This window comes from Lemur catta, chromosome 1 (genome assembly GCF_020740605.2).
Source record: "Lemur catta isolate mLemCat1 chromosome 1, mLemCat1.pri, whole genome shotgun sequence".
In the NCBI taxonomy this organism is placed as follows: Eukaryota; Metazoa; Chordata; class Mammalia; order Primates; family Lemuridae; genus Lemur; species Lemur catta.
In genome coordinates this window covers 281,195,402-281,217,481 of record NC_059128.1, presented here as the reverse complement: position 1 = coordinate 281,217,481, position 22,080 = coordinate 281,195,402, and the positions used below count along the sequence as shown (strand labels likewise).

The window sequence follows — 22,080 nt, the reverse complement described above, 5'->3', positions numbered from 1 at the left end:
AACCCATTATGTTTCAGAGATGAGCTCATACAATCGGAAAATGGCTCAGTCTGTCATTTAGAAACAAAATTGCCATATTGCCAGTGGCCTCTGTGGTAATGGTTTAATGAACTGCAAGCTCTACTTGACTCCCACATTGAAATCCCGCTTCCTCCAGGAAACAGCCCCGCACGTTGGAAAGGGCAGCTCTAGAAGCCCCTTCCAGCATGGGTGTTTCCTAGGTGGGGACAGCTGTCCTCCGGAGCATGTGCTGTCCTCCAGTCACAGCGCTACACTTTTGCTGCTTTGTCTCAATTGATATGTGCGTGGGACCACCCAGTTTTGTGCTGAGGGAGACAATAAAGTTAGAGGAACTTGCCCAAGGTCTGAAAGATCCTGACTGTCAGATTGAGGCCGTCTGATTCCACTTCCTGGGTTTCTATGCAATCAACAGGTCCATGAATATGAAGCGCCAGGATTGTAGTTCGAGTATCATACGGCTCAGTAAATGTTAATTCCCTTTACTATCCCTTCCAAGCTCATGCTATAAATTACACCCAACCCTATTAAAATTAGAGGAGACACACAAAATTTAAATTTTTACCTACTGCTATTTTCTTTCAAAATCTTAAACTTAACCTTAGAGTAACTTGAGTAGTGAATAAATACCTTTTTTTTCCTATATCACTTGCAATTCAAAAGAGTTGCCTTGAAATACATTTTATTTTTTTAACTATCACTTTAATCTTTAAGCTATGAAAAATTACAAAGGTTTGTATTTGCTTTTACAAACTAATTTATTGGATCTAGTGTTGGTTTTATAACAGTTTTATTTAAATTCCTGAAGACCAACATGTCTTAAAAATACTCAAGGAGTTGTCGGCCCTTCTCATATTAACGAGTCTAACCTCTCTCCCCTATAATAAGAAAAGAAAACACCAGACTGATTTCAAAGTCTCTTGGTCATCCACATAGAGTAAGATTGCTCTCTCTCAGCTTCCTAAAGTAGGCTAGACTGTGGGCTCCGTGAGGGTTGAGGATGTGTCTTGCCTGTTCTTATACCCTCAGCGGGAGTGCAATAAATATTTGTTAAATAAATGCATGAACCATTTGCCATTGTTCCCTTTTATATTAAAAGGTTCATATCACAAGGTGGTGCCTTTATTCTTGAAAAACTTGGGACTCCTGAGAAAGCCGTAGGTGACTGAATTCACATCTTAGTTTTGGGATATATATAAAATATACATATCCCTTTAATGAAACCATCTACTGCTAATTTGCACCATTAGGGATGCAGTCTGCCTCTCTCATCTACCCATTGGATTATCCCTCTCAGTTTACTCGTGTGATTGGCTTTCTTCAAAGACTCTGGTTCTGTGTCCCAGAGGACAGCCACCAGCCTGCCTCCCTCAGGCCTCTGGACCAAAGCAGGCAGCTCTCTTGGTTCCCAGCTTCAAAGTGCAGTGACAATCCCCCCTGATGAGGCTGTATCTCTCCAGGTGATTGACCCTGACAGGACATGAATTGAACTTGGACTGAGGATTAGGACCAAGGCCATCTACAGTCATCCAACTAGAAATCCTTTAAGATGGTTTATTTAGGTGAATACAGGAAATCTAAGTGTAGACATTTTCATTTGTTTGTTTCATAACTGTTAGGTTACAATAGGTTAGGAGGCAATGGTTGTAATATTTTTGCCTTGATTTAGAGAACACATTATCAGAAGTACAAATAAGAGTAATGGGTAGAAGCCACAATGTTGCAACTAAAACAGCATTTTGGACATTTGCCGATGATCACCCTAGGTCTGCCTTTTTTTAGTACATAAACACTACATGTTACATTTGATTAGGTCCTGAAGTTGGGACATTGGGACACAAATTGCCTATGGTCATAATTATATTGAAAATGACTTAAATTATCTATTTAGTCTACTGTGCATATGAAACCTTACAGTTATAGGTATTTATAAGTATGTAATACTCACAGTGAAAACTGTAGAGTATGTGTGAAAATGCAATTTGACCGTATTTCATCACATTATGCACAAAGTGGGACTAGCATAAGTTAAATGCATCTACAAAAAGTAAATTATATATCATGAAAATCCAATATAAAAATACTAGATTAGACTTCAGGAAAATTAGAGACTACTCTCATCTCTATATTTAACACAAATGACCTTCAGCAAGTCACTTTGTTTGTCCTTGTTGAAACTTGAACACTTTTCTCTAGTTTCGATTTGAGTGTCCTGTTCATTATGCCATAGACAAATAAGGAACAGTACATTTTAGTGACACATTCTCTTCCCTGCTCACCTTACAGCCTGATGTGATAACCACAGAGGAGGTGGATATAGGCCCACTCTGGGTAAGCAAGGTGGTCCCTTGAATAGCTACCCAGTTGCAAACCCTGCCCCAAATGCTGCTCCACCCTTGGCTCTGGGCAGCACTGCCATTTAAGTGTAAATATTGTGACATTTTCCTAATGAAAAAAGGCAAGTTGTATTTCAAATAATCTAATAACAGATGGATAGGTAGTAATTTAATAAAAGTATTCAGAAAACTGCCTTAGAGATGGTTTTGTTGGCTCACAGTGGATAAATAGGAAGTGAATATGGCATAGAGCATTATAAATGAGTTGACGGCATCCATTCAGTGAGCGAATAGATGAATATGCACTATTTAATGTGCTCAACTTTCTTAGCAGTTACTAAGCCAACTTACTAATGACATTTCCCATTTTTTTCAGAGAAATCAAATAAGGTAGATAAGTCAGTAAACTGGGCACAGATGTCATAATGAAAAATCAAAGGAAAACATATCCGATCAAGAACTACACAGACATCCTATGGCATCTGCTGTGTCATGGACATGTCTTCTTAGCCAAGGGAGGAAACTTGACATCACCTTTATCATTTGAAACTAGGCTGGACAACGTTGGCCAGGGTCTATTGAAGGAAGACCTCCAACCAGGACAGCAGGAATTAACTGCCCTCGTACATCCACCTAATTTCCACAGACTATTCTCGAGGTAATTTGAGGCAGGACAGAAAAACACAATTATGTGCTTTCAAACTTCTTTCACTAATTCAAATACATTGACATTAATATGCTAACATGTAACTAACTCACTCTGTTGGAAGATTACCTGTGAATTATTTTGAGGCCAAACTCCTCTTTGTATTAAAAACTTTGGAAGCTAATTTAAATTCTTTCAATTCCTGGAATGGAATGGGCCCTTCTTCTGAAAAATGTAAGTTGAGACTGAAAATGATAGTTCTCTGTGCCTTGAGTAATTACAGATGTATAGGAAATAAAACAATTTTACCTTTTTAAAATATATTATCATTCTTGCTTTACCTGCTAGTAACACTCTAAAGCTGGAAATAGGGTTTGTCTTTCTATAAATAACAGAAAAATTTAATTGGCAGATCCTTAGTGAGTTTAAAAAGCCAGAATTCTCAAAGAAAGAATGATTCAGGGAATGCCTCATGCCGCTCCAGTGGGTCTGTACAGAATCTCTCTGCATTTGGACCTGTGCTAGGTGTATCCTCCCTTTAAAAAGTCAGAGTGTCCACTGAGATCCCCTTGTCTGAATGCTTCCGGCATGTTCCTGACGAGGCAGACAGAGCAGCCTAAAGCCTTTCACCACCCAAGTATAGGTAAGAGACAAAGGCAAAACAGCTCCGCAGAAGGAAGCCACCCTACTCAAACCACCACGAAGTTGCACATGGAAGATAATTAAGTCCATGCCCAGAGACCCGTTGTTGATACAGACATCACTGGTCTTGTGATAGGACAGGAGTTAGGACTTTGGCATCGCAGCAGGGATAGGCGGAGAGGAACCGACTCCATCACACCCTGCCCATGCCCCGCGCTTCTTGGTGGTGCCCCTCCGCCCTCCTGCCCACCCCCAGGGCCGGCGCCCAGGGCATCCTGCCTCAGTCCACAGCTCTGTCCTGCAGGGATCTCTAGACTGTTTCTGTGAAGGGCCCGAGAGAGAATATTTTGGGCTTTCTGGGCCATGCAGCAGCCTCAGCCTTCACCAGTCCACCCGCTGCTGTAGCAGGGAGGCAGCCGCCGTCGACATGCGGGTAAACGAGCTGGTCTCCAGTGAAACGCACTCAGGAATGTAGAAACTCGTAGTCGTGTAATTTTCACATCACAAAATATTCTTCCTCTGTTGATTTTTCGACCACTTAACAATGTAAACAACAACAGCAATGAACCATTCTTAGCTGAGAGCCATCTGAAAACAAGTGGCCAAACAGACTGGGCCCAGAGAGCAGGGTTTGTCAACACCAGTTCCTGGACCGTACTGGGTAATCCCTCGGGAAACGGCCACATCCAGTTGAAACGAGTCACAAATGGCTTCCTGCTCACCGGTTCTTCTGACATAGATTTAAACCTCTCAGAAACTCTTTCCGGCTGTGAAGTTAAAACCAGCTTCTCAGCGGGCAGGTCCTCTCTGAGACCTGGCTCTTTTTTGGTTCTTCCGGACAGACCCTACTTAGCACAAGTCACGAAGGCTGTGACAACCCTGCACATGGCTGATGCAGGTCATTCCCTTACTAAGCCCCTTTCTGTCCGTCCGTCTGTCTCTCTCCCTAGTTTGACTGCCATAGCTTCCAGCTGCCTCCTGGCCATGCCATCCCCATCCCTGTGGTCCTTCCAGCCAGGGGTCACTGTCACCCACTGCCAGGACTCAGTGTGTCTCCTCACTCACCCTCCCTTCCCGCACTGCGTACAGGTTCTCTTAGAGATTCTAGGATTTTTATTGCTAGCAAGCATGGGGGAGAGACGGAGGAAGTTCCAGTGTAAAGACGCACAAGGAGGCAGAGGCTGCCCTGCGTGCGTGTCAGAGCGCTGGCTCCCTGCCCTGGTCCTCTGGCCACCCCACCTGCCCTGCCCCGGTGGAAACTGCTCTGGTAATGGCTTGGTCCCGAGGAACTTTCTGCTTCACCTCCCTTCCTTTCCTCCCCCCTCCTGGGACCCCAGGGTGCTCTCAGAGCATGGAGACCCGGTGGTCGCGTGGGCTGAGGAGTGGAGGATCCGCTTTCTTCTCACTCAGCTCCACCCCGCCTGGCCCCTTCGCCCCAGTGTTGGACCAGGGCCCCCCGGTGGCTTTCTTACAAAGCTTCTGATCTTAGATGTTTTCTTCTCCCACCTGGCAAAACCACCTCTGAGCATTTTCTGTGACCCTGTGGCCATGCCTCTGAAATCCTGCCTCCTGGACTTGCTTAGAAGGTCTGGGGTGGGGCGCCCATCCCCCCTTCATCTCTGCCATCCCAGGGGTGCCCATTACCTGAAGGGGAGCTACCGGGTTGGGTCCTTCAGATGTGCGAGGCAGTGCCAAGCCCTTTGGGATCACTCAGCTGCCACTACCGGTCAGGACCTGGTCTTATGCTCACAGCCTCTCTTGGTACCAGAGCTTCCTGGTACCAGCTGCATCCCACTGTGTGCAGACAGTCTAGAGTCGCAGGCGGCCCCAGGCTCCCAGGACCTCACGGTCTACAGGTGGACTCTTTCCTGGCTGGGCCCTGCCACCCCCGTTGGCGCAGGGATGCCCTCCTCAAGCCTCCTCAGGCATCTTGACACTCCCTGACTCGACCCCAGGCTCTGGGACACTGAGCGGTCACCCTCCTGGCCTGCTGGCTTTCTCAGAAGTCAGGCCAGATTCCCTGAGCTGCAGCAACAACCACCTCTTCCTCTTCTCCGTGGCCTGAGTGGGCAACGGAAGCTTAGGGAGGGGTCCGGTAGAGCCAGGCCCTCGTGTCAGGTGGGGATATTCCCAGACACCAGCTCTCGGGGCTTATTTGTGTGCAAATAAAGCCTATATTCCTCTTTTAGGTCATTGTCAGAGAGTACTGAACGGGCCTCTGTGGACATAAAGAAATACCGTGTATGTTAGCAGGTGGTGTGCTAGGTGGAGAATTGCTATTCTCCACCTAGCACACTCAGAGAGAAGGCCCAACGAGGGTGGCTATTCCACAGATGTCTGTTTGTTGGATGAATGAAATGGAAGCCAGTCTACGCTTTAGAAATGGAATACACAGAGTCTCGTTTTGCAGTAGTGAATCTCAATTTCATACCGTAAAATAATGAGTCTGTTTCTAACATTCTCCATTTAGCAGTTTTGGGGCAGAGCCCACACGCGGCCTTGGCTGCCACTCAAGCCTGATTAGATGTGGTGGCTACAGGCTACAAGTTGACATTCTTGGCCTCTCAAGACAGTGCCTTTTTCAAATAATCTGCCATTCATCATTCACTTCTCAAACCCGAGTTGAGTAGCTCCTTGTTTCTAAGTACTCTCATTGCCAGGTCATGTGTCCATTTGTTATTTCATATAATGTGGATGCCTCACTCTCTCCTAGCTCCAAGACTGACAACAGCTTTGGGGGAGGGTGTCACGTGGCCATACAGATCCTCTTGCGAGACCTAGGACATAGAAGTGGTACTTACTGCAATGCAGCTCTAAGGAGAGAAACATGAATGAAAATATCCTTTGAGGTGGTGTTAAGAGTTCTCCCCTCTCTGCCATTGCTCCCTCAAAATCTATCGTCCATCTGTCAAGACAGCCTGTGTGTCCACACTGCACCTACACCCCTACCGTGAGACAGAATTGCTCTGGCACTGTGCAGGCAAGTCTGCAGGTAACTCCCAGGACCAAGAAGGTCTTGCAGTTTTGTTTGCATCCATTCCCTTCTGTTCTGCAGACGAAGAGACCGGGAAAGTGGGTTACTGGTTGACCTGAAAGTGGGGAAATTCAGTCCCTGCTTTTTAACTAGATATTAACTAGAATTGCCCTTCCCAAGCAAGTGCAATCCTAAATTGTTTAGCAACTCCCCAGTGACAAGCTTGTCAAGGCATGGATCCCTGGGCCCCACCCTCGTGTTTATTTCTGATTCAGAAAGTCGCAGTGGGTCCCAGTCCTTGCCTCTGTCACAGTTTCCCAGGTGATGCTGATGCTGCCGGCAGGGACAGCAGACTTTGAGAAACACAGCCGACAGATTCCACAGGTTCTGTCCCTTGAGTATTTCCCTGGCTTCATCTGTGCTCGCACCATCCCCCATCCCCACGGTCACCACGATTCCTCACCCCAGGGTCACTCTGAGCTATTCTCGGTTCCTGGGTGTCCTTGTTCTCTCACCGGGGTGCAGCTGCGTATGCTGGTTGCTTTGCCTACAGCATCACCCCCTCCAGGGCAATGTCTGGCCGTCCCTTAGGCTCAGAGGAAGTGCCCCCTTCTCTGGCAATCTTATGCCTTCCCTCGGCCCCTGGACAGTACCCCGGGCAAGCCTTCTGTGTTGCAAGCACCGTGCTCTATTCTAGTCTCCGATTCACCTGCAGGTGTCCCTGACACTCAGCGCCTTGTGTACAACAGGCCCCCAGTTAACGTGTGCTCAGTGCTACGCTCCCGTTCATGGAGCAAGCCTGTGGAGGGGCTGCCGTTCATGCTGGACAGCAGGCCAGGGGGCTGCATGAAATGCGCAAAGATGAAAGAGACAGTCCGCCCCCCATAATGTAAGGGAAATGAGGAATCTAAAGGAAATTTTTCAATTCATTTTTTAACTGGGTTAGTCAACACGCCTGAGAAAGGCGGTGTTCTTCAAACGCAGAATTCTGCAGTGAGGGCTTCTGGCTGAGTCCAGGCAACAGGTGAACCTGAGCATCCAGCACTGTCCGTTTCCTTGCAATGGGGAGGGGGGGGGGAGGAGGGTGTGCCAGAATCAGGATGTAGCTGGTGGTTTTCTGCAGGAGAGAGGCTGTTCTAATTACTCACATCCTGAAAGGTGTTGTGAGCCTTTGCACATCACTGTTTTACTGTCTCTTTAAAGGGCGATGAATCTGCCACAGGCAGCTTGCAGCAGGCTGGTGGGGAGGACACATAAAACACAGTCACTCGCAAACCGTGCAAATAAATTGACATGGTGCTACTGTTGTCATGGAGATCAAAAGAGAAGGTTTCTTAAAGGAGGAGGCGGTTGGGAGGGATTTGGAGGCTGGAGAAAGGGCACTGGGGGATGGAGGAGGCTGCTTAGGGAGTCGGCAGGAGAGAGAACGTGCCAGGCCTGGAGGGGCGGGAGCCTTCCCCAGACAGCAGGGAAACAGACACGCAAAGCATCCTTCCCGGGTGCAAAGGCAAATGAATGGAAGAGTAAAATTCAACATGGGAAAAACAATATTTACACGAGCAACCTGACAATGAATGGGCATGACCTTCTCCTAGAATTATAGTGCATTCAAAGGGATTTGAGAAAAGGTAGAAAGAGAACACTCCTTATGAAAGCAGTCTGTAAATAACGACATTTTCCCCCGTGGAAACAGACTCGTGTTGAATTCTCCAATACAGAGCAGGGAGCCCTTAGCTTTGTTTTTGTTTGTTTGTTTTCTTCATACACTTACTTTCCTAAGTACTGCTTTAATTTGTATTAAGAGGACTGGTTACCAGGTGAGACGCTCTATAAATCCAAAGTTCTGTCCTTATTGCAAAAACAGGTAACTCACTGCCTGAGTGAGTAAGTGAACAAACTCTCTTTCTGGAATCCTTTTCTTAAGAAGAAAAAAAAAATGACAGTGTCCAAATAAACTGGCTCTTCAGAAGGTATTTTTGGCCATGATGGGACCTAGGAAATGAGGCTGGGCCCCTCCAAGTCCTGCATTGACGACCTGTCGTCCTTATGTGGGGGCCCACAGGCCAGGGGACAGCACAGAAGCTGCCCCTCCAGTTGAATCCACACTCCCTGGCTGTCCCATTGGGCTGCTCTTCCACCGTGGCCAAGGCAGACGTCTCTTCAACGGCCAGACTGTGGGTCTGCAGTCCAGGCCGCTCTTCTGGCTTCACACCCTTTCCTTCGCCCTTTATCCAGGTGGATTGTCAACCTGCACCTGCCATCACACTTACCCCTCCCTCTGTTGCTCCTCACACGTGTTCAAAGCCATTCTCTTCTCCAGCCGCAAAAACATCTTCTGAGAATCTCCACTGTGTTGAAGCTCTGATTTGGATGGGGGGGGAAATGTGGGTGAGATTTCATGTCTGTGGGAATCCTTGCATTCTAGAGCTTTCAATCATGTTGTAGAAAACCAGACATTTAATACGCAATGGTGGGCACCAGAAGAGACAGAGTGATCAGTGTGGATCGGAGACTGCCAATGGAGACCCGTGGAGGGAGAGGGCTTCCCTGGTGAGTTGGAAGCTGAGCTGGCTGCAGAGAACGAGTAAGGGGTTGTTAGTTGAAAGGAGGAAAAAGAACATTCCTTGACAGGGACTTTCATAAGGTGGGAATTTGTAAGAGGGTTGGGATCCCCACTGTTTTTTGGGCAGTGACAGAGGAACTCAGGTCAGCAAGGAACGTCCAGGAGACATTTGTCTTAAAGATCAGACCTCACAACAGGTACTGCTGAGACCTGGAGAAGGACAGGGCATGCTCAGAGTGGCTTCTTAGGAAATGTGTCATCTCCAATATCATGCAACCCAGACTCAAAATGTTTTCAAGATCCTCACCTGATTTCTTCTTTTTCCTTTCTTCTTAGCCCACCATTAGCCCCATTCACTTAGTTGCATGAAAGTGAATCATTATTTCCCACCCATGTTGTCAAGTGTTCTCCAGTGCTAGTTAACAGCTATAGAACAGTATTCTAGAACTGTCTTCTCCATGAAGATGCCTTCTCTACCTGCCCACCAACCGTCTTCCTTTATTCCAAGTAGACACACGCTCTAAGCGCAAATGTCTCTAAAGCATCATCCTAAACAATTTTTCAAGTAAAGGGTTTCATGCACTAATGTCCCTTGGGATGATATGAAACCTGCTGCCCGACGAGTGGATCAAAGTGTCTCCACTCAGGCACACCCCACCCAGACTGGCTTAGCGTCCACTCAGAGTGAGCCCCTGGTCACTTTCAAAACCCTGCACATAACCCCTAAAATTTCCTACACTTGATGGGCAAAATTCCTGCCTTTGTGGGTGCATTTCAGAGGTCTTTATCTTTAAATATGTACCCAAGGATTTCTTTAAACACATCTCTAAATCTTAACCTGAGTATTCTTCCTACAAACTAATAAAAGAACTTTATAGTTTTGCCTGATAGAGTGAGAATTTTTGCTTGCTTTTGTGTATAAAAATATATATTTTCTCTTCATATAATCTATCCAATTTTTCTGTAATTAGAAATTCTTTGTTTACTATAACTTTACAAACTGGATTAACAAGCTTTGCAAAAGGATGAAAAGTTACCTAAGGCTCTGTGAATGGTTCAAACTAAACACAACTTTTAGAAAAGCCTTGAGTCCGAATTCCACCTCTGTACTTACCTTGAGAAAGATGTTTTAATCCCTTGGACCTTCAGTTTCTTCATCTGTGAAGGATAATGAGACTTCTTGGAGTTATTGAGAAAGCAAATGGGATTGTATATATAAAGCACCTACTACAATGATTGGAAAAAAACAGTGTCCAGTACATGGAGGTAGAAGTGGTAGAGATGGTGGCAGTGGGAGGGGTAATTGTGGGGGCAGCAATGGTGGCGTTGCTGATGGAGGGGGAGGTGGATGTGGTGATAGTGATGGTGGTGGTGAAATCAGGGATGATGATGGTGGAGGCACCGGAGGTTGTGGCAGTGGTTTGTTGGTGGAGGTGACCTTGGTGGCCGTAGCATTGGGTAACGGTAGTGGCAGTGACGTTGACACTGATGTAGCGATGTTGGTGGTGATGGTGGCAGAGATGCTGTAGGTGGTGGCGATGGTAGTCACAGTGGTGTTGGCAGTGATGGTGGTGGCACTGGCTGTGACAGTGCTGCTGTTGGCAGTGGGGATGGTGACAGTGCAGAGGTGGTGGCAGAGTGGTGAGTGTTGACTGGTGGCCATGGTCATCGTGGTGGGGGATGGAGGCTACTGTTGTGATTGAAATAGAACAACAAATAACCTAGAGCTGCTATGCACAGTTCCTTTTCAAAAGCAGTTTTATTGAGATAGAATTAACATACCTTAACATTCACTGTTTTAAGAATACAAATAAGTGGTTTATATAATTGTTTCATTGATGTCTATTAGCACCACAGATGTACTAAATCAGACTGGTTGTTGAGAAAAGCAACTGGAGTCCAAGAAAACCATAAAGAAACTTGCTTTTAAAAAGAAATGTGATTTTACTGCTCTGGTGTAACTCAGACTAACTGCTAATGACAGCCGGACGCATCGAATCCCGTTACTACGGGGCAATCCATAAACATTTGCAGAATGCGTCAGTGCTGCTTCTCTGCTCAAAACCCATTTCTGACTTACTGTCTACACTCTCCTTGTCACACTGTGCTGGTTTTTAAGGACTTGCTCCGCCCCTTCTGCTTCCCTCCTCTGTCACTGCTGGGCAGATGGGCACCCTCTGCAGGCCCCGCCGGCCACATCCGCACCTCCTTCCCTGGGCCTGGCCGTCCCGCCCAGCCCACCTGGGCTCTGCCTCTTCTCCCCACTTCACACCACTCTCCTCCACTTCCCGGATGCCTGCGACGGCCTTCACCTTCCAGCACCGAACATTTGACACTTCACAGTTCTCCATGGTTCGAGTGTTTACTTGCAGGCACTTGCAGGGCAGAGAAAGCTTTTCACAGCCCTGGGAGACCTGGACCCGTAATCTGTACACACACACACACACACACACACACACACACACATTTGCTCACTGCCTGAAAGTCTACAAAACCTTTGTGACTGAGAGTGTCACCTTGGTGACATTGTTCTGCCACACTTGAGAAGGGCCTGGTTTCTTTAAGCCCCGCATGTTGGCTCACTCTGTTCTGCCTTCGACTCGATGGGCCCTTTTCAAACATCTGCAGAGTGCAGCTAGCTCCAGTCTCTCCCTTTCTCATTTTAATCACCCCAAAAACCATTCCAAGATGAAGCAAGTTAGGGCTTAATGAAAGAGGTTTGCCTTCCTATCTGTGCGGACTCCCCTGCACATGCCATTGTTCAGCTTGCAAAGACTGTTGCTCTGGGACAGTCCTCTAGAATGCAGGCTCCATGAGGGCAGGGATCCTTTTGGTTTGTTTCATTTTTTAACTCACTTCTGTTCCTCAGTGCCTAGAGCAATGCCTGGCACAGAGGGGGCGCTCCATCGATGCTGCAGGGTGGAGGCAGGAAGATCAGTGTCGCAGCTGAGCATTAGTGTCCTTGGAGATGCCACAAACACAATGTCTTTTGCAACTTTCTCATCAACTGGACAGGTCAACCAGGGCAGCACGAAGGACGGGCTAAGAGCACGGACTGGGGCCAGACGCCAGCTTTCAGATTCCCCTCCAGCTGGTGGGACATGAGTGACCTCCTGTGTAAAACAAGGGTCATCAGAGTGTGTTCTCAGGAGGGTGGTGAGGGTCGGGCGCGGTAACACGGGCCGAGGAAGAGTGTCTGGCGAAGAACGAGCACTGTGGGTGTGTTGGCTGTGAGGAACGCTGCTGCCCCTCCTACACCATGGTTATGACTGTCACTCTGTTTTTGTTTCCCTAAGTTGCTGTGGGTGTTGCTTTGGCTCTTGTCCTGTCTCAAGACTTCTTTAGTGTGTTCTCTTCTCTCCTGTTTAGGCTCCCAAGAAACACTTGCAAAATGGGATCATCCGTGGCTACCAAATAGGTTACCGAGAGTACAGCACTGGGGGGAACTTCCAGTTCAACATCATCAGTATCGACACCACTGGGGACAGCGAGGTTTACACCCTGGACAACCTGAACAAGTTCACCCAGTACGGCCTGGTGGTGCAGGCCTGCAACCGGGCGGGCACGGGACCTTCTTCTCAGGAAATTATCACCACCACCCTCGAGGATGGTAGGTTCTGCCCTCCACGGTTGGCTCTTGGGCCTCTCGGGCTCCCCCAGCCTGGCTCCCCGCTGACTTTGCAGAGACAAGGCAGAGGGACCTGCAGGGACCTGCATGATCTCAGGTCTCAGGTGGGAAAGCCTGTCCCGATGACCTCCCCACCTCGCTCTGCATTGCAAAGCCAAAATGCATTCCCTTCTGGAACCTTCCTCATTCATTTCAAGCACAAGAATTGGGCTTTTGCCAATTGTGAAACCAAGGCTCTTCCCACTACTGCAGAAGTCTGACTAGAATGCAGAAATCCGATTTCCTAAGAATTTCTCCCAAATCAATGTTCAGAAGTGGTTTTTGTTTTGTTTTGTTTTGTTTTGTTTTGTTTTTTCGGATTGCTTTCTATTTCCAAGCATTCAGAGACCAGGGAAAACCGAGTCTCAGGCTCCCGCGGCAGCTCGCACAGTGACCGAGCGCCCCCTAGTGGCCGCGGCGCATTAATGCGGCTTCCACCTTAGCACTGAAAATAACCTAGAAGTTCAAATTTCCGGTAGTGCTTGTCTAGAGACACAAAGTTTTAGGTGGAGAGATAAGATATAGGGTTAATTGTAGCCATGAGTGGTAGATTTGAAGGCAGCAAGCTTGCACGGCAATTTCCTCGTGTGCAGTTAGCCCCTGGGTCATAGGTTTGAGGAGGAAATTGTGACTTGCATCTGTAATGTCTGGCGGTTTTAACTGGGAAAGACGTCTTAGCCAACCAGAAATTTGAACGCTAGGACCTTCTTCCTGTCTTAATAATCTTTGCAATAGCGGTTAAATACATCTTTGGTGTTTGCTTCAATATTCATTTTTTATTGAGGTACGTGTTTCAGTCAATACTTTGCACCTCACCCAGCTCCAACCTTGAAGGTCTGTGTAAGCTCAGTATTAAAACTACTTCAAACAATCTTCAAGCCTGTTTCTTAGTCCATGGTCTCTCTTCCCTCTGACAAAATATTACAGAATGGAAAGGAGGCTGGTGAAGATGAGGCCGTGGAAACACTGATTACGTTTCTGCCTTGTAGCACTTCTCCTAGTCGAGCTACTGATTTAAATGTCAGATATCACTAAATATGGAGGGACTGTACTGTATAAAGTGAATGTAACTTAAATAACTTGCAAGAATAATGGGAATGTAAATCAGACAAGCAATGGTCTTCTACTCAGGCAATAAAATCAAAAGTGTACTCAACTTAAGCCTAGATAACCTCCCTTGAAATGAGGCAATTAAGTTCCATTCTATGGAATCCTTTAGAGCATATGCATAAACTCATGATATTTTACCAAGTTACCATAATATTTGTATAGGGAAGTGGCATTTTTTTCTTTTATTTTGGGGATTGAGTGCAGTTTTTTCTTTCACTTGCACAATGAATCTTAAACTATGTTGCTTTTTTGATATTGCTTTGCCAATAAAACCACACTGGCAGTTATTACAAATTCTAATTATTTAATTTCAGTGCCCAGTTACCCCCCTGAAAATGTCCAAGCCATAGCAACATCACCAGAGAGCATATCAATATCCTGGTCCACGCTGTCCAAGGAAGCCTTGAACGGAATTCTCCAGGGGTTCCGGGTCATTTACTGGGCCAACCTCATGGATGGAGGTAAGAGGATGAAACTGGGACTTTGAGTTTTCTCCAAAGGATGCAGGATGGAATTTGCAGATGCCCTTCCTAACGTGGGATTGATTCAGGATGTGGCGGGCACTTGTTTATAAATGGACACTTTCCTCTTTTCTATTGTCTCTCATCCAACATGCAAATAGGTGCATAACACTGTCTAAAACATCATGTACCTTCAAAATGCAATTCAAAGCGTAGGAAGGGAGTGAGTGGCACTTGGGAAAGTTAGACCTGGGTGTATTTTCCTCACGATGAGTATCTATGTCAAGGTTCTGCAGGCAGCACCAAAACCTTGATCTCTACCAAGAACATTCTTTATGATATGTATCCCAAAAAGTTGGCCTCTTCCTATTCCCCAAATAGCAGGGAACTTTCAAGTTCCTGTAGTTGAACTGCAGGCCGGCTCAGGAAGAATGCCAGAACACCGGAGAGGAATATTATCTCCCACCAGGAGGAGCTGTTAAATCCAGAGCTTCCATTTCTGTTTTCTCTTTTTCTTCTCTTCTTTCCCCTTCATCTCCTCCTTCTCTTCTTTGTTCTTTCTCTTGTTTTTGTGCGTGTGTGTGTGTGTGTGTGTGTGTGTGTGTCTTTCAAGTTGTAGGGCAAAAGATCCTGTTCATTTGGCACAAGACTTTGATAAGAGACCTGCTCAGGTGGCACCAAGATTGGGGCCAGAAGTTTCTTAGGGGAGCAAGTCCTGGTGTGTTTGCCTTCAGGCTGTGGATGCTGCAGCCCCACTGAGCCCGCCATGGAACATGCTGGGTGCACAGCAGGGCTGCAGCCCCTCACAGGACAGGCCTCACACTTTCTGTCCCGGAGCTTTGGCGGCCACTGCTGCATCCCCCCTGCTCACACTTTCCAGACTCCTCCTGGGCCCCCTGCCCCTGGATGGGGCCACCCCTCTTGTGTGGGGCTTCTTTCAGCCCTCTGACTGGGTGTGGGCCCTTGGCGGGTGCTTGCCTCTAAGTTTGGAGAGATATGGCAAAGAGCCTATCCCATCCCTACTCAGGATCACCTGGAGCTGTTCTCCCCAGCAGGTCCCTTGTCCCTATACAGGTAAGCGGAACACATGAGCTTCAAAGGCTGCAGGGGACTCCATTATTGGTGCCAGAATAAAGGAAAGAAGACACGTTAGCAAAGCAAGCATCATTTGCTAAGAAGACACCAGTGTTTATGCCTTAGCTATTCATATCTCTAACTAGATGTGTTTCTTGGGGCTGAGGACCAGACCTGACTCCTTTTGATGCGGAGTGTAGTACCTTGAACACCACCCAACACTGAGAGGCCTTCTAGAAAGATCTACCCACTGGGTCTTGCAGCAGACATATTAACTGAACACCTGCTCTGTGCTGAGCTCATAGGAGACACCAGGGATGCCTGGTCTGCCCTGGGGGAGGCTCTAGAGCAGTGAATAAGGGGGACTCTAATGCATAAGGAACCGCAATCCCAGTGATGTGCAGCCCCACCGAGGGGCAGATTAAGTGGTTAATTCTGTAACAACTTCACCCCCCAAAGAAAAGCTTTAAAAAAATTGCAGAGTGTAGAACAATGGAAATTAGCAAAAGTCATGTATTTTATTGACAAAATACCATAGGATATCAGTACACATACTTGTTCCGATTTCTGTTTTTCATCTTGAATAAATACACTAGCACACTCACCTAAAGCCAGTATTACACTAAAACTGTTCCTTTTATTGGTCTTGTTGGAAATGTTTCCGGAATCCAGTGGTGACCAGTGATTCATATTACTCATATTTTCAAATATCCCTAATATTTACTAACATTGTTAGCATCTTAATTTCTAAAATGCATGATGTGGCTTTATAGTTTTACTAATAAAAAAACATGTAATTCTTTAAATAAAGAATGCTTGGAGTGCATACAGTTTTTTTAAACATACTTTTATTCATGGAATTAAGATCAAAGTGATGTGATTAATGTATAATGTAGAAGTTCCACACTTAATTTCCAAAGGAAAGCAAGAAATCCTCAGCAATGTATACCTGCTTATGAACAGTCCCGCCCTACCTGCTCCCTGGGAGATGACATTTATGAATTAGCGGGACATTTCGTGGAATTCCTGGAAGCATTTACACAAACTCCTCAGGCTGTGGCCTTGGGGGTTGGCTGTATTCTCATAGACATCGAGTACGTCGTGACTGTGTAAAGAACCACACAAGCTAAACCTTGAAAAGGCATCACATATTCCACACACACACACAACATGCAACATGCATACCACATACATCACACACATACATCATACAACATGTATACCACACACACCACACACACATACCACACACACTACATGTATACCACACACCACACACACATATACATACTACACACACATGTATACCACATACACCGCCCACACACATACCACACACACATGTATACCACACACCACCCCCACATATATACATACTACAAACAACATGTATACCACACACACCACACACACATATACATACTACACACAACATGTATACCACATACACCACCCCCACACATACCATGCATACATGTATACCACACACACCACACACATATACCACACACAACATGTATACTACATACACCACACACACATGCACATAGCACACACACACCACACACAGAGACTGAGAGAGACAGAGATTCTTACTACTGCTGTGCTTAGCAATTGACCCAAATACTTTCCAAAATAGGTATAAGAAAGCATTTTGTTGTTAATGTGATAAGATCAAATAAAATTGGTTAGTATATTTGATAGGGCAGGTTAAATATGCAATATTTTGGTAAAATTTCTGAGTATTTTATCATAATCAGAAAATTAAATAGTTTGTAAGGGCTGACAGAAACAGTTCAGGTTGCTAGGAAAACTGTACACTTTGAGAAGTCACCGTTTTCATCCGAATCTTAGCTACTGTTCATCTCTTCTGTCTTTCTTCAGATGGTCGATTCTGAAGGGCAGCGACATTTAAGGGCTGACTGGAGTGTGCGGGGTGGTTGGGGGTTGGTTGCTTCAGCAGTTATTTCCACCCTTATTTTGTTTTCTGCCTTAAAATCCTTTGAAAATGGGGCATGATAAATTAATACATAAAACCATCTTGTTTAAACATTTTTTATAATAGAAAGAATATGATTTCTACATTTATTTTATATATTTGTTTCATTTTATTTTACTCATGACCTCAACTGAACACTTTAATTCACATATATATATATATATATTTAAACATCCCAAGCTTGACGATAGAAATCTATGTTTAAGCCATAGAGGAAAAAAAAGAGTTAAAAAGAATGGCAAATGAAGCACAGTTTTGTATTTGGCTTTTCTCGTCATTTTCCTTTTGTTTCTCCTATATCTGCTAATCACCCAGTGTCTGTGGTGAGGAAAATACCCCACCTTCAGAGACACTGAGGTGCTCGTGTGGAAAGATCCGGTTCTGGCGCTCAGGTAGTTTTAGAAATCTTTGGGGGATAATTTTGAATTGGGGTCTTGACTGCATCGCTACTCATGGTTCCTGACAAATTAGTTACTCAAAATGATACGAACCTCCAAATGAGTAAGCATCCAAATGTTAGTTCTAATGAGTTCTTTGTAATTCATCCATAGATCTAATTCTTTTGCTTCCATCGTGGCTGTCTTTAAGAAGATCGGGGGGCACCACTTGGCCCTGTCCCTCTCCACCAGCCTCGTCCTCCTCAGCGTGTCTGATTCCAAACAGCACTGCCGGGTGGGCACAGCTGTCCCCTGTATTGTAAGAGGATCACACTTTCTCTGTGCCCTTCTTGGAGATGAGGAAGCAGACCTTAGTCGAGCTCTCACAGCCAGCTCCGGGCACACTGCCCCTGTGGGGCCCTCCCTCGGCTGCATGTCCCCTGATTGTGTGTGTGTGTGTGTGGGTGTGTGATCTTTGACATGCAATGTAGAAGTCTCTAAATCTGAAAAGCTCTTGAGTTCTGCATGCACGCGTGGCATGCCAGCTACCTTTGCTAAGGCAGAGACAGCAGAGAGCTACAGACACTGACAGACAGCCCCGTTGCTCTCTGCGTGGTCCAGAGGTGGCCTGTACTGCAGCCCGCCGCTCAACAGGGAGCCCCGGCCCTCAGCCTCGCGTGTTCTTGGGGTAACGGGCACGCTTGGGGTACCCGGCGTTCTGCTGACAGCCCTTTCCTGCAGGCGACAGTTTCTGGGCTCCCTCTCTGGCTCTGTAGGTGACTCATTTCAAACCCACCGCCAAACCCCCATGGAGGTACTTAACACATCATTTGTAAGTTTCCTCAAATTGCCATGTATAATCTGACAAAGATGAGAGTGCATAATGTTCCATCTTTGAATATTATTAGCCGATCCCACTCCAGAAAGTGAAGCATTTTTAGCCAACGCCAAGTTTCTGACACATCGCATGTCACTTCAGCAGTGATGCCGGGAGGAGTTCACGCCAGGTAAAAAGAGGAATTTGCTCAGCCACTCGGCTTAGCACAGATGTATTCTATTCTACTTTAAATGCTTTATTTTTCCAGCTTCACTGAGGTATAATTGACAAATTAAAATTGTATGTATTTAAGGTGTGCACCTTGTTTGGACAGATGTATCCACTGTCAAACAGTCACCACAGTCACGCTAGTTACCACACCCCTCCCCTCACATAGTTACCGTGTGCTTTTTCGCCCCCGAAGGATACAAAGTTTCAGTTATGCAAGATGAATAAGTTCTGAAGATCTAATGTACAAAGTGATGACTATAGTTAACAATACTATTTTCTATACTTGCAATTTGTGGAGAGGGTAGATCTTAGTTCAGATATTTGAGACCAAGTTAGGTATTTAAAAATACAAGTATGTTAGAGTCTGTTTTTTTTTTTAAAAAAACCCAACTTGCAGAAGCGTCATAGTGAACAGTCAGAATGGATCTACAGAGTGTGCAGCACATGGTCCTAAGCTTGCTGGTGTTGGGTGCAAGGGTGTGCCATGTTACCAGCCCAGAGGGCTTTCCCTGAGTGGTGGCCGTGGTGTTGGCGTTGGGTTTATAACACTTGGGAAAAATTGCTGTTTTCCACACCAGTGTTCTGCCTGGTGTTTGGGGGCAGTTTGGCGTGAGTGATCTTTTCCAAATGGGCGCGTAGTGTCGGCATCTCACAATAACTGTGGGCAGTCCCGTCTATTAACAGCAACTCCAGTGTCTGGCAGATGATGGCAAGTGCCAGCCAGCTAGGACAGTGTGGGAACACAAGCATCGACAAGCTCAGTAACAGGATCATGTTTTCTTGTTCTTGTCCTCCAGAGCTGGGCGAGATTAAAAACGTCACCACCACGCAGCCTTCCCTGGAGCTGGACGGGCTGGAAAAATACACCAACTACAGCATCCAGGTGTTGGCTTTTACCCGCGCGGGAGACGGAGTCAGGAGTGAGCAGATCTTCACCCGGACCAAAGAGGATGGTGAGAAATGGCAGGGGTGGGTGGAAAGCTCTGCTCCCGCCTTGAACACCAAGGGGCACACAGGCTCCGGCCCACATCCTTGGGATGACACAATTGCAGAAAGGCTGGGTCAGAGAGCACCTTGAAGCTTTAGTTCATCAGGCTGTTCTTGGCTCTGCTTGGACTAACCCTTGCTGCCCTACCAAAATATTCCAGTGCAATTCAGACCATCAACTTCCTATGTTGCTTTTGTTTCTGTATCCAATCCATTTTTTTCCTCTTCCCCTATAACTTTTCTCCTTCTTTCTTTTTTCCTTTGTTTTTTATCCTAGAGCTTCAATACTTGCCATACCTGTTTCGTATCCTGTTAGAATAATTTTAGTGGCTCTTTAGCTCTTAGTGTAAGCTCTGATTAAATCCACCCTTCCACTTGAAAATAATGTACTGGTCTGAGTCCTATTATTCTGTGCCAATTGAATCACCTTAGAATAAGTCCTTGATTTGAGAGCTTTATGTTAATTTTTTTTTAAAAATTCCTACAAGAATTCATGACTTAGTAAAATTTTAAGTCACTGCTAATAGTTTCAGACCATTAATTCTTGTTGTTCTGTACAGTTTGGATTTGGTTATGTAGCTCTTACCCAAATCTACAAAACCCAGACAGCAAAGTTTCTGTATTATTTTAAGGGAGATCTGAGGGGTCTCACCTAAGCCTATTTGAGGAACGGTTTAAGTTCTAATAAATAGTATAACAGCAGTGAGAAAAGTAGCCTCCAGTTAATAAAGGAAGGAGCAACTGCTGTCAAATTGGTCCCTCTGTAAAACCTTCCTAAAATATTCCAGCACAGCAGAGTAGTGGTGGATGAGACACCAGTACACCTAAACGCCGTGCCGACTCGCCTCTGCAACTTGCTAGGGCTCTGTTCCCCAGGATGCCGGGCAGCACGGGGTGGGAGAGCTGTTACTCATTGCTCGTTATCTCCCAAGTATTGGCAGGTGTGAGGTCAGTGTCCCTCCTCCATGACTGCAGGATCAAAGATGCTGTTGTTTCGTCCCATATCTGTCCTGTGGATGCAAAGCTAAGGACACATGCTCAGAGGCCAGGAGAGGCTCTTCAGCCCTTCTGGCCCCTGAATCAGAGCTTGTCCGCAGCTTCCACCCCCATCTCTATGCTCACCTTGGCAAGCAAGGCCCTGCAGCCTGGAGCAGTCCCTTCCAGCCACCCTTACATGACATTTTCACCACCTCTGTGAACCTTTGTGTGTTATAGTGCCCGCCCACAAATCCATCCTCATTTGCTTTACTTTTTCTAGAACACATAGGTAGTTCTTCCTGGGAACGTGCAGGTGTCAGCCAGTTCTGCTCAAAGAAATAGGATTATTTAGGGAAATCAAAGATCAAAAGCTAATGCCATTAGAACGTCACACATCAGTAGAGATATCCACAAAGCTAAGCCCTAAGTGAAGAAAGCCATAATTTAATTTTTAAAAATATAATAGACAAAGAGCGGTGCAAATGCTGGCTCTGTCACCTGCTGCCCATGGGACTTTGGACACCTTACCTGATCTCTGAACTGGACTGTCCTCTTCTCCTGCGTTACCGTAACGATCAGACTGCACAGAGTCAGTGTGTAAAAGCTGAAGTGATGTGTGAACACACATGGCTGGTCGCATAGTGCAATTCCACCTCACACTCAGTGTTTGATTATTTGCTCTCCACTCCTTCAGAGCAGGGGTGGAATATTCTTTTGCTTTGCTAAGCAATAACACAAATGTCACTGGAATCATTATTTAAAGAGCAAATTGATCAGCAATAAAAATTTTTACATTTGCATTTTTTTAGAAGAATGTACAGAAATCCAATAAGAAGGGAAGGCTCTCCACAGCTCCTTATTCATTGGCGATTTGGGATCAATTTTTAATTAATCCTCCAGTATTAGAAATCATAGAGTTCTATGTCAAACTCGACCTCAAGGCCCAAAGTCTAATTTGTCAGTGAATTAGTCTCTGCTTTTATATCCAGTGCTGATAACACATGGAGATGCGCTGGATTGTGAAAGACCCTGCCTTGGGTGCACGGGCACCCCAGGGAGCGAGTGATGAATTCCACACGTGCTGGTGGCGTGCAGCAAAGAGCATGCAGAATTGAGTGTCAACGTTTATTTAAAACAAATTGCTATTTTCAAAAAGAAGTGGAGCAGAGATTGGGTGGAAGAAGAGAAAAATAAACCAGT

General features: G+C 45.9%; 1 protein-coding gene across 1 annotated transcript in view; it reads left to right on the top strand.

The window, feature by feature from the left end:
• DSCAM (DS cell adhesion molecule) overlaps positions 1-22,080 on the top strand; it is a 718,109-nt gene that overhangs the window by 608,921 nt on the left and 87,108 nt on the right. Inside the window, exons 17-19 of the mRNA XM_045558333.1 lie at positions 12,549-12,789; positions 14,271-14,417; positions 19,713-19,868. Coding sequence (XP_045414289.1) covers positions 12,549-12,789; positions 14,271-14,417; positions 19,713-19,868 — 544 coding nt within the window. The remainder of the gene's footprint in view (positions 1-12,548; positions 12,790-14,270; positions 14,418-19,712; positions 19,869-22,080) is intronic.